The following is a 16,520-nucleotide window of genomic DNA, read 5'->3' as shown; positions in this document are numbered from 1 at the left end:
AAAAATCAAATCCCACTTGAAAGGAAGAAGATTTCAGGACGTCGAGGAGATCCAAGTGAATGCGACAAGGCAGCTGCTGATTATCCCGGAAAACGAGTTCCAGGAATGCTTCCTTCAATGGAAACAGCACTGGATAAAATGTGTGGCTTCCAAATGGGACTATTTCGAAGGAAATTAAGTGCTCAATTGGTGCATGTAGGTTTCTTGTTATAGCACCAGTCCTGGTATTTTATGATCACACCTCATATATATATATATATATATATATATATATATATATATATATATATATATATATATATATATATATATATATATATATATATATATATATATATATTATGCTGTGGTTTTCATAATGCAGTAATCTCCCTGTGTGTATGTGTGAATTGTTGTATAACTATGGTTTTGTGTTCCGATATCGTATACCATAAAAGAGTTAGCGTAGGTAAAATGATTAAACGCTGTATGTCTTGAGACGCTGTATAGTTAGAGAGGATGTGAGTGGCGCTAAGAGAGAGAGAACCCTTGTTCATTGTATAGAGACGCGTTTGTTAGTCCAATTTTCAAAACTGCTTAAGTAATGCATTCCTATCACCTTCTCAGATGACTCCATTAGCGTTCAAAGGCGTTATGGGCCACGATAAAAAAAACTGTGGGGTGGAAGATTCCATTACAAAAGTTGCCTAATGTCGTTCAGGAATGTTATTAGAAGCGATGTTTTCCATTCTTATTATAATAACTAGAGATTCTCTTGTTCCGAAACTATGTAATGATAAATATTAGTGTTAACTGCAATTCCACTTTGTCTCTAATTATCATTTTAAAGGGTTTTAAAATAAAAACATCGTCTGGGACCTGTTCTTTCCACCCATAGACTGTGCCCTCTGCATCTAAAAGGGGCCCAGACTCAGAGACCAATAAGCGTTGTGGAAAGGAGCTGCGTTTTTCCGCTCCGCGTCTCTCTCTCTCTCTCTCTCGCTCGCTCGCTCGCTCTCGGGATTTTACGAATGTCCCGTTTTAATGTAATTGATATTTTGGTAGACGATGGTCACTCATATTCTTTAACTGTTTAATTCCTTAGTAAATGTGTCTGAGTTATCTGAACAGTGTATTTTATTATTGTGTGTGTAACGGCGCCTGGTTAAAGACACGAAGCATTTGGTACCAAGGTATTGTAATATAGTTTCTGGGTTTCAGTGCACTGAAAATAATATCTGCAGTGGTTATATGTAAAGATACCTTTTCACTTTTTTTAATATTTTTTCGTGTTATATGTTTTATGCTTTATCTTTTGAAGAATTTTTCTTTTATGCATATATGTGATGTGTTTGCTATTGCCTTAATTTTTGCTTTACATTTTTTGATATTTAATCTTTTGCAGAGTATATTTCTGTGTCTTTTGTATCCACATTTTTATATGATTGATTTATTTGCCTTATTTTGTTTAATACGTGGGAATTAATTTACTTACAGTATATTTCCTTTCAATCAAGTTTTGTTATTTAACAATTTAAATCTTTCTTGAATAATTTTTATGAATTAATAAATTAATTTCTGATTTAATTTTGACTGATGATTAATTCAGATTTAATCCAATTTTTCAAATAATAATAATTTCCCTGAGACTGTTAAATGTCATGTATAATCTTTGAATTTAGAAATAAATTTTTGTATTTAAAATATTATATCAGAGTTTCATTCATTGACCCACCTGTAATTTTGATTTGAATTAGGGATAGAGTGGTAAGTGAGATGTTTTCCTTCAAGTAATTGAAGTGAGCTCGAACCAGGGAAATGAAATAAATAGAAATACTTGAACTTTTATAATGTTAATGGAGTGATGCCCTTAGATTTTACCTCACACCTGTTTAACGAACTTTATCTGCTTTCCTTCATGATTGATAAGTTTTATAAGGGATCACTGTTGCCTTTAGAGAAATCAGTCGTCTTTTATGTGTGATGAGGGTTCAGGTGTCTGGCTTTTGTGAGGTAACTATAATTGTTGAATAAATGGTAAGTTTGGTAATCAAATATCAAGCACTTAGATCCCACGTTTGATTTAAAGAACAGACACTGGACACTCCGGGGTCACCATATATAAATGGTGCACTAGACTGGACCATTTCCCCCATATATAAATGGTGCCTTAGACTCCGGGACAAGCACTTAGATATCAGGTTTGATTTGAAGAACAGACACTGGACACTTCGTCACATATAGAAGTGGTGCCCAAGACCCTGGGAAAACAGATCACAAATATCACTCTGGTGAATACTGGTGGTGTTAGGGACATATTTTATTAGGAGAGTGACCATATAGTTCTTTTATTTTATGAGGAGAGTGACCATATAATTGTGTTTTTTTTTTTGCATTTTATTGTGTTGAATTGTTGTCATATTGAGTTATTAGTTGATTAACTGAGAGAGATGGCTCCCTTCGATGTTCAAGAGTTTTTAGCAAACCCCTCCATCCAAGAGTTATCTGAAATCACTCTGACTAAAGCACAGTGGAGTGAGATAGCAGTCGCATGTGGTGGTCAGGTGTCTGCCAACATGGTAAAGGCACAAATAAAATTCATTGCGATCCAAGCATTGATGGACTCTGGTAAAATAGATGAAGAGCTCGGAGAAGCTCAAGAGTTGTTGAACGCAGCTGAGGCAGAACTTATAGATAAACATGGGCAAAAGAAAGAGAAAAGTGATGCAGAAGCAGAGCTTAGACGTCTAGAAGTAGAAGCAAATTTGATTAAGCTGAAAATGCAGGCTGAAAGAGAAAGAGAAGACAGAGAAAAACGAGAAAGAAAAGAAAGAGAAGAAGAGAAAGCTGCTGAAGAACTAAGAGAAATAGCTAGACACAAGAGGGAGATGGAAAGGTTGAAAGCTACAGCTGAATTGCCCGTAACACCTTCTAACCCTACTCAAGGTGATTCAGACCCTGTATTTGATGTAGTAAGAGTGCAGAAGTTAATTCCAAAGTTTACAGAAGAAGCTCCAGATGAGTTTTTTGATCACTTTGAGAAAGTGGCTGCAGGAATGGGATGGCCAGAGGATAAATGGTCGGTCTTGTTGCAGAGTGTTCTCATTGGAAAAGGAAGGAGTGCCTATTTAGCCTTATCAGCTGAGCAGTGTAAAGAGTACAAGGTACTTAAACACAATGTGCTACAAGTTTACCAGATGACCACTGAATATTATAATGAAAGACTCAGATCTTTGAGAAAGGATGACCAGATAACTTTCTTGGATTATGCGTACAAAGTAAGAAGATGTTTTAAACGATGGTTGGAGGCTGCTAAAGTTAAAACATTTGAAGATCTTGAAGAATTATTTGTCCTTGAACAATATCTTAGGGGAATTCCTGAACACATAAGAGCCTATCTGAGAGAGAGAGAGGTGAATAAACTTGACAAAGCTGCTACACTTAGCGAGGATTTCAATATCATCAGCAGCAGAAGGAACTATAATGTCAAGTACCAGAATCAACGCACAGGTTTTAGGTCTCATCCAAATTTCAGGAGCAGATTTAATGGGAATCCTACAAATGGCAATGTAAAATCCTCATATAATAATGTTGCAAGGCAATTACAGAAGCCTAATGTTGTCTGCTACAAGTGTGGAAGAGCAGGACACTTCAGTCGGGAGTGTCATCAGACACATTGGCAGTCCAAACCAGTTGGTCAAGTAGTAAGAAATGACCAGGTGAAACAGACTACAAAGAACAATGTGGGGAGGAGTCAAGCTCCAGTGAAGACTGAGACTAAACAAGCTGAATGTTTAGCAACCAGTGGAAATGTAACTTCAAGCAGTGAGTGGCTGAGCAGTTTGGAGGCTTTTAAGCCATATATCTATGAGGGTACGCTGAACACTCCAGGAGGAAGTGTGCAGGTACCAGTCAAGGTGTTACGTGATACAGGGAGCAACCATAGTGTGGTAGTCCGTGGTGCTCACCCCCAGTTGGAGGAGAATCTTACAGGAGATTCTGTTATTTTGAAGGGTATAGAAGGAGAAGAGGTAACTCCTATATGCCGCTTACACCTGTCATGTGAATTGGTGACAGGAGATGTTGATTTTGCTGTAAAGGACTCACTGGCTGTTGAAGGTGTACATGTTCTGTTAGGGAATGAAGTTGGTAGTGTGCCATTTGTTCCTTGTCCTATAGTGACAGATAAACCATTGAGGATTAGTCCTACGGTAGATTTGGAGAAGAATAACCCCCACCTATTTCCTAGCTGTGTGACTACTAGGAGTATGAAGAGGACTATGCCTGCAAGTGAAGAGTCTGAGGATTTACCCACTCAAGAAGGATCATTGAGCTTAGAAGAGTTGTTCCAGAGAAATGATACTTCCCCTAGTGCTGATCAAGAAGAGGTTTCCCAAGAAGAAGCTGTCGTCCCTGAAGAGACTCTGAGTAGTCAAGATGTTCCTGAAGATGACAGTGAAACTACAGTAGCTGAGTTAGCAGATACTGAGAGCTCAACCCTTGAAGTTGGTCAGGTGACCAGGGAGAAGCTAATGGACCTACAGAAAAAGGATGTATCCTTAGCTGAGTTGTTTTTCAGAGTTGTTGATCAAGAAGAGATGCAACCAACTCCTACCTGTTATTATCTGAGGGAAGGTTTGCTGATGAGAAAGCATAGACCTGCAGATATACCAGGAGATGCTGAATGGGGTGAATATCATCAAATTTTGATCCCACATCCATTGAGGAAGCAAGTAGTAGCAGTAGCTCATGAGTCTGGACATATGGGAATCAGGAAGACTGTGGAGAAGACCATGAAATACTTTTTCTGGCCTGGACTTCACAAAGATGTTAGCAAGTTCTGTCGGGAGTGTCATACCTGCCAGATAGCTGGAAAGCCAAATGAAACCATTCAGAAAGCCCCCCTACAACCTATAGAAGTTAGAGGAGAACCCTTTAGCAAGGTGATTATAGATATGGTTGGACCACTGCCGAAGACGAAGAAGGGTCATGAGTATCTGTTAACATTGATGTGTCCTGTGACAAGATATCCTGAGGCAATCCCTGTTAGAAACATATCTGCCAAGATAGTTGCTGAGAAACTAGTGGAGTTTTTCTCAAAGTTTGGAATACCTGAAATTGTACAAAGTGATAGAGGAACCAATTTTACTTCCAAACTGTTTCAGGATGTGATGAACTTGTTAGGAGTGAAACAACAGTTGTCCACTGCGTATCACCCAGAGACTCAAGGAGCCTTGGAAAGGTTTCACCAGACATTGAAAAGTATGCTGACTAAGTATTGTTCTGAGTCAGGCAGAGACTGGGATGTTGGTGTACAATTGATGTTATTTGAAATTAGGAATGCTTATCAAGAAAGCATGGGTTGTTCACCTAAGGAGATGATTTTTGGTAAAGAAGTGAGAGGACCGTTGAAAATTCTTGCAGAAAATTGGGAAGAAAATCAAGTGGAAATCCAAGGAGAGTATGTAAAGAACTTGAGGAAAAGATTGGAAGGGATTAGAAAATTCTCTTTAGAAAATCTGAAACTGAGTCAAGAGAAAATGAAAAGGAGATATGATAAGAAGACTAAGCTAAGAAGTTTTAGTGTTGGTCAACAAGTGTTAGTGTTTTTACCTGTCAAGAGATTTCCCCTTTCCAACAAGTTTCAAGGTCCTTACAAGATAATTGAGAGGTTAAGTGATAGAACTTATGTAATTGAAACACCAGAAAGACGAAGACAAAAAAGGAAGATACATGTAAACCTCTTAAAACCTTACTTCTCAGAAACCAAAATGGAAACTGTGTCAATAACCCAGACAACTTCAACTACAGAAGACGACGATGGATATGAATTGGGAGCTGAAAGCAAGATGAATAATTCTTCAATTTTGGAAAATTTGGAGGATAAACTGAAACATTTGAGTGTTGAGCAAGGTGGCGAGTTGTGCGAAGTGATTAGAAGCTTCACAGAACTATTTGCAGATGTACCTCGGTGTACTGATCTGATCAAGCATGAGATCAAGATCCAAGAAGATGGCAGACCATTCAAACAGAGAGCTTATCGCCTATCACCTTATCATCGAGATGTTTTGAAGAAAGAAGTTGAATATTTGTTACAGCATGGATTGGCAGAACCCAGTTCAAGTCACTACAGTTCTCCATGTGTGTTAGTGAAGAAACCTGATGGCTCATTTAGGATGTGTACTGATTATAGGAAGCTGAATTCCATCAGTGTGGCTGACAATTATCCCTTGCCTCTTATAGATCAGTTACTTGATAATGTTGGGCAAGCCAAGTTTGTCTCCAAGATAGACCTCTTGAAGGGATACTATCAAATTCCCTTAGATGAGAGTGCTAAATTGCTGTCAGCTTTTATTACTCCTTTTGGACTGTACCAGTATACTGTTCTACCATTTGGTCTGATGAATGCACCTGCAACGTTTCAACGAGTGATGGATCAACTGCTAGGGTCCATAGAAGGAGTAGGTGTATATCTGGATGACATAGTCATTTACTCTACAACATGGGAAGAACATCTGAAGATCCTGAGGAAAGTTTTCAAGAAACTAAGGGAAGCAGGACTAACAGTCAACCTAGAGAAGAGTGAGTTCGGGAAGGCAACTGTGCAGTATCTTGGGTTTGAAGTTGGGAAAGGCCTTCGCTCCAGTAAACGCTAATGTAGAGGGTATCCATAAGGCTACCCCACCTACTACTAGAAAACAGTTACAGAGATTTTTGGGCATGGCAGGATTCTATCAGCGTTTCTGCCCGAATTTCTCAGCTGTAGTAGCCCCTTAACAGACTTAACTAGTCCCAAAGCTAAGTTTGTTTGGACTACAGAATGTCAAGAATCCTTTGAGAAGGTAAAAGCCATTTTAACTTCAAGACCAGTTCTTCGGGCTCCAGACTTCAATAAGAAATTTGTGATACAAGTTGATGCCTCTGACTGTGGAATTGGAGCTGTACTGCTTCAAGAAGATGAAAGTGAACTTTTGCATCCCGTATGTTTCATGTCTTGAAACTGAAAAAACATCAGAAAGTGTATTCCACGATAGAAAAAGAAACTCTAGCCTTAATCACAGCATTGAAAAAGTTTGAAGTGTATGTGAACAGACCTAGGAATGAAGAGATTTTAGTGCTGTCTGATCACAATCCGCTCACGTTTTTACAGCGGATCAAGAATCACAACCAGAGACTCACTCGGTGGTCTCTGTGCTTCCAACCCTATAATATTAAGGTACAGCATATCTCGGGTAAGAACAATGTGGTTGTTGATTACTTATCCCGTTGTGAATCTTTGGATTCAACCCCGGATAACCAATCTTCTTGGGGAGGAGTCTTATGCTGTGGTTTTCATAATGCAGTAATCTCCCCGTGTGTATGTGTGAATTGTTGTATAACTATGGTTTTGTGTTCCGATATGCGTATACCATAAAAGAGTTAGCGTAGGTAAAATGATTAAACGCTGTATGTCTTGAGACGCTGTATAGTTAGAGAGGATGTGAGTGGCGCTAAGAGAGAGAGAACCCTTGTTCATTGTATAGAGACGCGTTTGTTAGTCCAATTTTCAAAACTGCTTAAGTAATGCATTCCTATCACCTTCTCAGATGACTCCATTAGCGTTCAAAGGCGTTATGGGCCACGATAAAAAAACTGTGGGGTGGAAGATTCCATTACAAAAGTTGCCTAATGTCGTTCAGGAATGTTATTAGAAGCGATGTTTTCCATTCTTATTATAATAACTAGAGATTCTCTTGTTCCGAAACTATGTAATGATAAATATTAGTGTTAACTGCAATTCCACTTTGTCTCTAATTATCATTTTAAAGGGTTTTAAAATAAAAACATCGTCTGGGACCTGTTCTTTCCACCCATAGACTGTGCCCTCTGCATCTAAAAGGGGCCCAGACTCAGAGACCAAAAAGCGTTGTGGAAAGGAGCTGCGTTTTTCCGCTCCGCGTCTCTCTCTCTCTCTCTCTCTCTCTCTCGCTCGCTCGATCGCTCTCGGGATTTTACGAATGTCCCGTTTTAATGTAATTGATATTTTGGTAGACGATGGTCACTCATATTCTTTAACTGTTTAATTCCTTAGTAAATGTGTCTGAGTTATCTGAACAGTGTATTTTATTATTGTGTGTGTAACGGCGCCTGGTTAAAGACACGAAGCATTTGGTACCAAGGTATTGTAATATAGTTTTTGGGTTTCAGTGCACTGAAAATAATATCTGCAGTGGTTATATGTAAAGATACCTTTTCACTTTTTTAATATTTTTTCGTGTTATATGTTTTATGCTTTATCTTTTGAAGAATTTTTCTTTTATACATATATGTGATGTGTTTGCTATTGCCTTAATTTTTGCTTTACATTTTTTGATATTTAATCTTTTGCAGAGTATATTTCTGTGTCTTTTGTATCCACATTTTTATATGATTGATTTATTTGCCTTATTTTGTTTAACACGTGGGAATTAATTTACTTACAGTATATTTCCTTTCAATCAAGTTTTGTTATTTAACAATTTAAATCTTTCTTGAATAATTTTTATGAATTAATAAATTAATTTCTGATTTAATTTTGACTGATGATTAATTCAGATTTAATCCAATTTTTCAAATAATAATAATTTCCCTGAGACTGTTAAATGTCATGTATAATCTTTGAATTTAGAAATAAATTTTTGTATTTAAAATATTATATCAGAGTTTCATTCATTGACCCACCAGTAATTTTGATTTGAATTAGGGATAGAGTGGTAAGTGAGATGTTTTCCTTCAAGTAATTGAAGTGAGCTCGAACCAGGGAAATGAAATAAATAGAAATACTTGAACTTTTATAATGTTAATGGAGTGATGCCCTTAGATTTTACCTCACACCTGTTTAATGAACTTTATCTGCTTTCCTTCATGATTGATAAGTTTTATAAGGGATCACTGTTGCCTTTAGAGAAATCAGTCGTCTTTATGTGTGATGAGGGTTCAGGTGTCTGGCTTTTGTGAGGTAACTATAATTGTTGAATAAATGGTAAGTTTGGTAATCAAATATCAAGCACTTAGATACCAGGTTTGATTTAAAGAACAGACACTGGACACCGGGGTCACCATATATAAATGGTGCACTAGACTGGACCATTTCCCCCATATATAAATGGTGCCTTAGACTCCGGGACAAGCACTTAGATATCAGGTTTGATTTGAAGAACAGACACTGGACACTTCTGTCACAAATATATATATATGTGTGTATAATATATAATATATATATATATATATATATATATATATATATATATATATATATATATATATATATATAATATATTATATATTATATATGTGTATATATACACGCAAGGATACGTGCTAGTGTGTGTGTGTAAAGAAAGACCCTACTTAGGAAGTACTCTTTATAAATACTGCAAATGATCAACAGGGATACGCTAAAAGAATTCTCGTCGAAGCTTTCTTTACCGCAGACATTGCAATTAATATCAAACTCTGTATTATGAATAAACTTTGCATTTAAGGGCAACCTTTATAAGCAGAAATTAGCGTAGGCATCGGGAACTCTATTTTCCTCAATACTTAGTGGTTCATAAATGAAATGTTTGAAAACTCGATTTTTAATACCTATTCTCTCCTCCTGAAGTTATCTGGGTGCAGTATGACAACGATGTCCTTTGTATTTGGGCCCTAAATAGAAGTGAGAACGATTAAGCAGAAATTATGGCAATTTGTGTGTAGGAATACTGATGCAATCGTGTATGAAACTTTATCTAGTTTTCAATAATTTTTCATTTTATACCCGACTGTTGCTTTGTATTATGAATAGATCCAACATACACATTAGCACCGTTTTCTTATTACATGACATTTAAACGCTATTTGTACTTTTATTACTTTGTTTTGGTTTTAGTTCTGTTCTGCACTCCCCTGAAGATATGTCCGTACAATTAATACACGAAAGGATTTAAAAGACATTCTTTTATTCACCTTAATCTCACTAATATGTATATACACACATATATATATGTATAATATATATATATAATATATATATATATATATATATATATATATATATATATATATATATATATATATATAAATGCACAAATATAATGTATAATTCATTATTTATGGTAGGAGAAATTAATACATATAAGTTCAAGATTACTTTAATATAACAGTTGGCATTCAGCCAGCTTCAGCAACAATGAATGTATGTGTGCTAATAAAAAAACCTTTTTGAAGAACTATTTTTTCTTAAATCAAAACCAAAGGAAGATATAAAAAACTGTGTTCAGAAATTCAACAGATATGTATTTGGCATGAAAGTATAACAGATTAAATAAGCAGTGTGAAGTTTACTGGCCAACAGACTTTTTTCTCTTCTTAATACATGTGGAACTGATAGGACTTCCTTGTAACCCTGAACGATTTCCACCTATCCTGTGCAGAAAGTATGGAAGTTCTCTGACTTAACCATTTCATTTCATAACATTTTCCTTAATATTTTAACATTTACTAAGGTCTGGAAGATACAGCAACTCTAACTTGAGCTGCATATTATCTACTGCTTCTTCAATAGCCATCCTTCGTGGATGTTTGTCGTCTTCGCTGGTGGCAGCATTGGCTTGACCAATCATGCTCTGAATCTGACTAGATAAGGATTCAAAGGTGTCCTGCAAATTCTGCAGTTCTTCCTTCAGTTTCACGAGGGCGTTAAGGGCAGTGGTAACCCCAGTCTGCAGGTTTTCAAGATCATTGGCATGGGACTGAAGACTCGATTTTTCTACTTTAATCTGATCCAACCGGGTTTTCTGAGGAGACACACTCCCGAAAAGTGTTCTCAATTCCTCAGTAATTGAACTAAGTCTGTCTAAAATCATTCTGATTTGTCTACGATTTTTCTTGGCTTCCTGTCTCAACTTACGGATTTGAGCCTCTTCTGCACTGACATCAAGGTTGACATTTTCCTGCTGCATGATCAAATTACATGCTCTCTCGACTTCAAGCTTGGTTGAATTTTCATTGATCAAGGATGAGATTCGGCCACCAATTCTGCAGAGAGATGCCTGCAAATCACCGAGCATGTCTGTTTTATTTTGCACCACAAATACTAACTCAGCGACCTGCTGATTGATCTCTGAGTTTTCAGCATTTAGGGTATCAAGCTGACCATTCAGTGTCGACTTGTCTCCTTCCAGACGCTCCTCTTCAGCTACAATTCCTACCAAGCCATCTTCTATAACAGTTTCTTCTTTAGTCAAAAGTTTTATATCCTCCCCCATCCTGATTGCATACCTGTCATACGCATCGGCATCACTGCCAATGTTCTCCAACAGAGAAGTCAACTGCAACTGCCACTGCATAGCCAGCCCTCCAACCTTATCAACATCATCCTTAACAAAGCCTAGGAAGTTAGTCAATTCATTAATGATAAGTCCTTCCTTAGAATAAGAATTGATCTGCTGCTGCTTACGTTCAATTTCCCGAGTCTTGGAGCTGATGACACCTTCAAAGTACTGTTGGACAGCAGCAGCATCTGTAACTGCAAGGGCTGCTTGAGCACCATTGATCTCATTCTGTAGACTCTGGATGTCTTTCTTCAGTCTGTCGAGATGTTTCTGGTTCAGCTCACGGGTAGACAAAGCCTGAATCTCTTTCTTATTTATGGCTACTTTCCTTTGGAATTCCCCTTTATACGCATTGGCCTTATGGTAAACATTTTTAAGGCCACTCAAAATACTATCGCCATTTCTCCAGGGGATTGTATTGTTCTGGGCCTTTTCCAGATCCCTGTTGTAATGAGCGATGTGCTTATTGTACTGTGCCTGATGGGCAAAAGACTCACGCATAAGAGGAGTAGTGGCAACCAGGGTGGTGTAGCCCTCTATGGCATTCATAAGGTCACAGATGGTAAAATTTTCTACAATGGATCCACCAAGTGCAGTCTTCTCAATGGGCATATTTTTCTGCACGCAGCGCAGGGGACTAGTGAGCTGGTCAGTCGGAGTACATTCACGAAGAATATCATCAAACATAGTTCCAGCTGGGCATAATAGACGTCTGGAATATACCTTGCCTCTGTAGGGTCTGCATTCAAAGTATTCTTCGCATGAATCTGAAATTTCAAACAAATATTATCATTAGAACTATCAGAACCATCACTTATTATAATCACCATTATAATAACCCGAAAAATAACATTCCTCTAATAAACAGAAAATAATTAGTGCAACTGCATTGGAGTAAAATAAGTGAATGAACTGGGAACAAACAAAAACACTAACTAAATAGTGAGTCCCACTTCCTGCTACAGATATGGATGTAATTCTTGAAAACTTTGCTTGGTGTATTTTACCTAAAAATTGCAAAAGGAAATTTGTGTGTATTGTACTCAAACACACAAGTAAACAACAGATCAGAATGACTAAGTGATTTACGGTTTACGGTCCTGTCACTTTTCGCTAATTTTCATTTTTACGAAGCAAAACACGATTTTCCGGTGATCTGTTTTTCACCCTCCCTTCCACAACAGCTACAATATAAAAGGTAATTCTGTACTTACCGGGTAAACTGAACTGGCCAACCTCTGTGCACAGTATAGCCTCAGCATCTGCTTCTGTAAATACAAAGTGAAAATCGAGCTAAAATAAACTCCATGTTGTAGAATTAACCATACATTACAAAACTAAAGACTTTGTCCGAGTAAAAACAATAGCTTTACATTCATTCGTAAATTTCAGGAGCTTAGGCATGGAGTCGGAAGAAAAGAATGTCTCTATCCAGCCCAGGGAATAAGAAATGAGGTGGAAGGGAACGTTGTTTGACCTCCCTCTTCAATGATAAAAGATTGTAGCAATCAAGGAGAACAAACAAATAGAATCCAGTTTGGAAGAAGAGTGAAATACATGGAATTCGAATAAATTCAGTTCTGACACAATATACTAATCTGTGACTCTTTGCTTTCCCCTTGAAGAGGTAAGCAAGGATAAAAAAAAGTCGTTTAACTAACCGTAGAAGCAAATGGCTGATATCAGCAGCGGCAGCAAGGCGCCAAATGACGTTGATGTCCTCCTGGCCATATTCTCTTACGGCTGACACAACCTGCAGAATTCAGTAAAGATCATAAATTGAACGACAATCATACAAGAAAAATCCATAATTTTACATCAGAAAAGACTAAAGGAATTAAAAATACACAAAATTATCTCATGTTTCAAATAAAGAATTAAAAACACACAAAATTACCTCATGTTTCAAATTAAGTTTAAAAAATTATTCAAATCTTTTTAAAAAGGAGATTCATAATCTATACAAAAATCATACCTAAAGACAGCATTGAAACACCTGATTATATGCCACCCATTAAACATTCATTCAAGAAAATATCAAAGTAATACTAACAGCATAAATCAAAGTTAATAACGCTCACTCACATATTTATCAGCACAAATTCGAGTGAAATGTCTAAATCTCATCAAAAACCCACTATGATATTTAGTCATTCAAAGTCCAAAACTAGCCACTCTTAATTGGATAGAAGGAAAACCAACACACTAATGACACAATATTCCTTTGCATCTACAATTGGCACTATATTTTAATCCAGTATAAACAACGCAAAAAACGACATGCCCAAGAAGTTACTGATAAATGTCGTTGCGAATAGATTACAAAGAAAAAACGGTGTACTAGGAGGTTTAACAAAATCATGATAAAAATCACAGAGCAAGTCAATATCTACGAAAGGGCAGTTGTTCTCTTACAAATGCAGTTCCTCCTGTGTTGTTTCTGTGGTGTTAGGCACTATAAGCCTTCGTCTAAGGCTTTTGCTTTGCTTGTACTCCGTATAATTGACGTACTCTTCAAATTATAAGGGTATTAACACACAATAGGTAAATACATATTAAGATGTGTGTACGTAAGAGGGTGTGAGCATACTATGTACATATGAGTACATCTAATCGGATTCTTGAAAAATGTGCAAAATTATCACTGACCTTTAAGGAGAGACATGAGAATTCCCGGTATCCTTAGCCGAGGAATCCCTCAGTAAGTACCCTTCGAAACTTTCCCCAAGAAACAAAAGACCAGCCTCTGTTGAAGGGTATTGCAAAGTTTTGGATTTTGATGATCGATTTCACATTTGCTCTTTGTTTATATTTCACTCGATGCAGGAAGCGTTGCAAGAATAATCGTATCACTCATATGCAAAAGTTCTACTCTCTCTCTCTCTCTCTCTCTCTCACAAACACTAACACTTTTTTTCTTTACTTGCACACACAATATTGAACGAGAAAGAAAGCATCGATAGATGGCACCCAATAACATGTCACAATATCTGTCGTTCTCAAGTTCCACAAATATACTACGCAGTTATGTGAATGAAGGAATCCTGGGGCGGTTTCAGCCATTCAGCGCTTTCAAGACAATGAAAAGAGGGAGTTGGAGTGATTGGTCAACAAGATGTAGAAATCCAGAAAATGTGAGATGAAGTACATGGATCTGCACTAAGAAGTAATAGTTCGAAAGGTTACACAGTGTGGTGGAAAAGTTGAACCATGAGCGGAGATGAAGTACAATGCTAAAGTGGGTGCACCAAGGAACCGAAGGGACACTATAAACACCCTTCAGTAACCTCATTTCTACCACATACACACATGTGCATCTATACACACACATATATATATTATATATGTGTGTGTGTACAATAGATAGATAAAACCACATTAAAAGTCTATACTCATTCAACTGAAATGCGTTAAAAACGTATATACAGTGATATATTTCTTCATTACAGACAACACACTGACAACAGAAAAGGAACTCCTTATCACCAGGAAGTTGAGACTACTTACAAGAAAATCTGTGTACGCAGTCCTTCGATCTTCCTTGGAGGGTCCGTCTGAAACTGTCTGCCAGGCGGGACCGACTATCACTCGACTCCGTCACTCAGTGCAGAGCCTTGGGTGGCTGCCGCTCCTCAACTGGTGTCGACCCTTGCCTTGCAGGAGAGTTTAAAGCTGACTGAGTGGACCGGGGAATTCCACTCTTTTTCTCCCTTGTTGTGCCAGGAATTCCCATGGTTTTTCTTTCTGTAGTGAGATGATGATGACTCTGGCCTCTTTAAACTGAAGGAGCAAAACTTCGGTATTTACGCCGTTATTTAAAAAAGAATGACGTACAGTTAGGATTTCTCTCGCTGTATATCGTTACGTCACCTTCCACTCAGTTTCAACTGGCATTTGAGCGAGTCTGCTCAACAGTGTGAACCGTACTGGTTGCATTGTCTATCATTTTTTTTTAAATGTGTAAAAGGAATTTCATGAGGGTAACTCCTGTCATCTTTTATAGTTTCGACGTAAGCGGTCATAGAATTAATATGGAGTTATCATGATATTCCGTGTAGCAAACAAGAAATTCACACGGCAAAAAGGATTCCTTACTTTAATTTGAGCACCTCAAATATATATATATATATATATATATATATATATATATATATATATATATATATATATATATATATATATATATATATATATATATATATAATATATATATATATATATATATATATATATATATATATATATATATATATATATATATATATATATATATATATATATACACAATCACGAAATCCGGCATTAGCGTTATTTTCAAATTCATTGTCTATGTAACAACTTCTACTTGGTTTCATATATTTTGTAAAACCATGAAGATGCAGAAGACACTCTCGGAATTCATTTTCCTGTCATTACGCCGGAAGGCATTTACAGAGGGCAAGTCAGAAGTGAAATCAGGAAAATTGCTTGCGCTTGCTCGTTTTCTCTTTTCTCTCTCACACACACATATACAGTATACATACATACATACGCAACCTTCAGAAACCTCAAAACGAGCAAATATAAAAGTATTCATAAATGTTAGGTTACCTAAAAGACTAGTTTTATATTTTCAAGCTTGGACTATGGATAAATAGAACTATTTTGGTGTATATATATATATATATATATATATATATATATATATATATATATATATATATATATATATATATATATATATATGTATATATACAATTGAAAGACTAGCTTATCTGAAAGCCTTTAATGTACCTTTAAAACATGATGCCATTTTGGTTTATTGTTTCATTTTTTTTTCCGCCCACAGGGACTATCCTGCGGAGGCTTGCTCAAGGAATCTAATGCCTTTTTAGAGTTCCATTAATGAGTGCACATTGCTAAAAATAATGAAGGCAAAATAGTAACAGCTACAATAATTATTATTGTTTCTACCTTAAACGACGCCCACTGTTGTCATAGCAGGTAATTCTGCCTACAAATCCCACCTAATTTCACAGCTGCAAACATGCTATTCCCACAGAACAAGCGCGACAAAGCCTTGTCCATCATTTTTTTTTCATACTGTGCTAGAGTTTGCACCACAAATGCAAAATGTTAGGATGTCACATCCTAATATTTTAACTGAAATTGTGACAACCACAGAACCTGTCCTTACTGAATTAATGATGAACTATTTTACTTGTT

General features: G+C 36.7%; 1 protein-coding gene across 1 annotated transcript; it reads right to left on the bottom strand.

Moving 5' to 3' along the window:
* Window positions 1-10,257: 10,257 nt before the first annotated feature.
* Window positions 10,258-15,092, bottom strand: LOC136853461 (uncharacterized protein MCAP_0864-like). The gene is made up of 4 exons (XM_067129058.1): window positions 14,823-15,092; window positions 12,977-13,068; window positions 12,530-12,583; window positions 10,258-12,082 (listed from the first exon to the last, which is right to left on the bottom strand). The coding sequence occupies exons 2-4, from the start codon at window positions 13,044-13,046 to the stop codon at window positions 10,473-10,475; spliced, it is 1,734 nt and encodes a 577-aa protein (XP_066985159.1). The 5' UTR covers window positions 13,047-13,068; window positions 14,823-15,092; the 3' UTR covers window positions 10,258-10,472.
* Window positions 15,093-16,520: the final 1,428 nt, after the last annotated feature.

The sequence above is a fragment of the Macrobrachium rosenbergii genome, chromosome 3 (assembly GCF_040412425.1).
Source record: "Macrobrachium rosenbergii isolate ZJJX-2024 chromosome 3, ASM4041242v1, whole genome shotgun sequence".
NCBI lineage: Eukaryota > Metazoa > Arthropoda > Malacostraca > Decapoda > Palaemonidae > Macrobrachium > Macrobrachium rosenbergii.
This window is presented reverse-complemented; position numbering and strand designations above follow the sequence as displayed.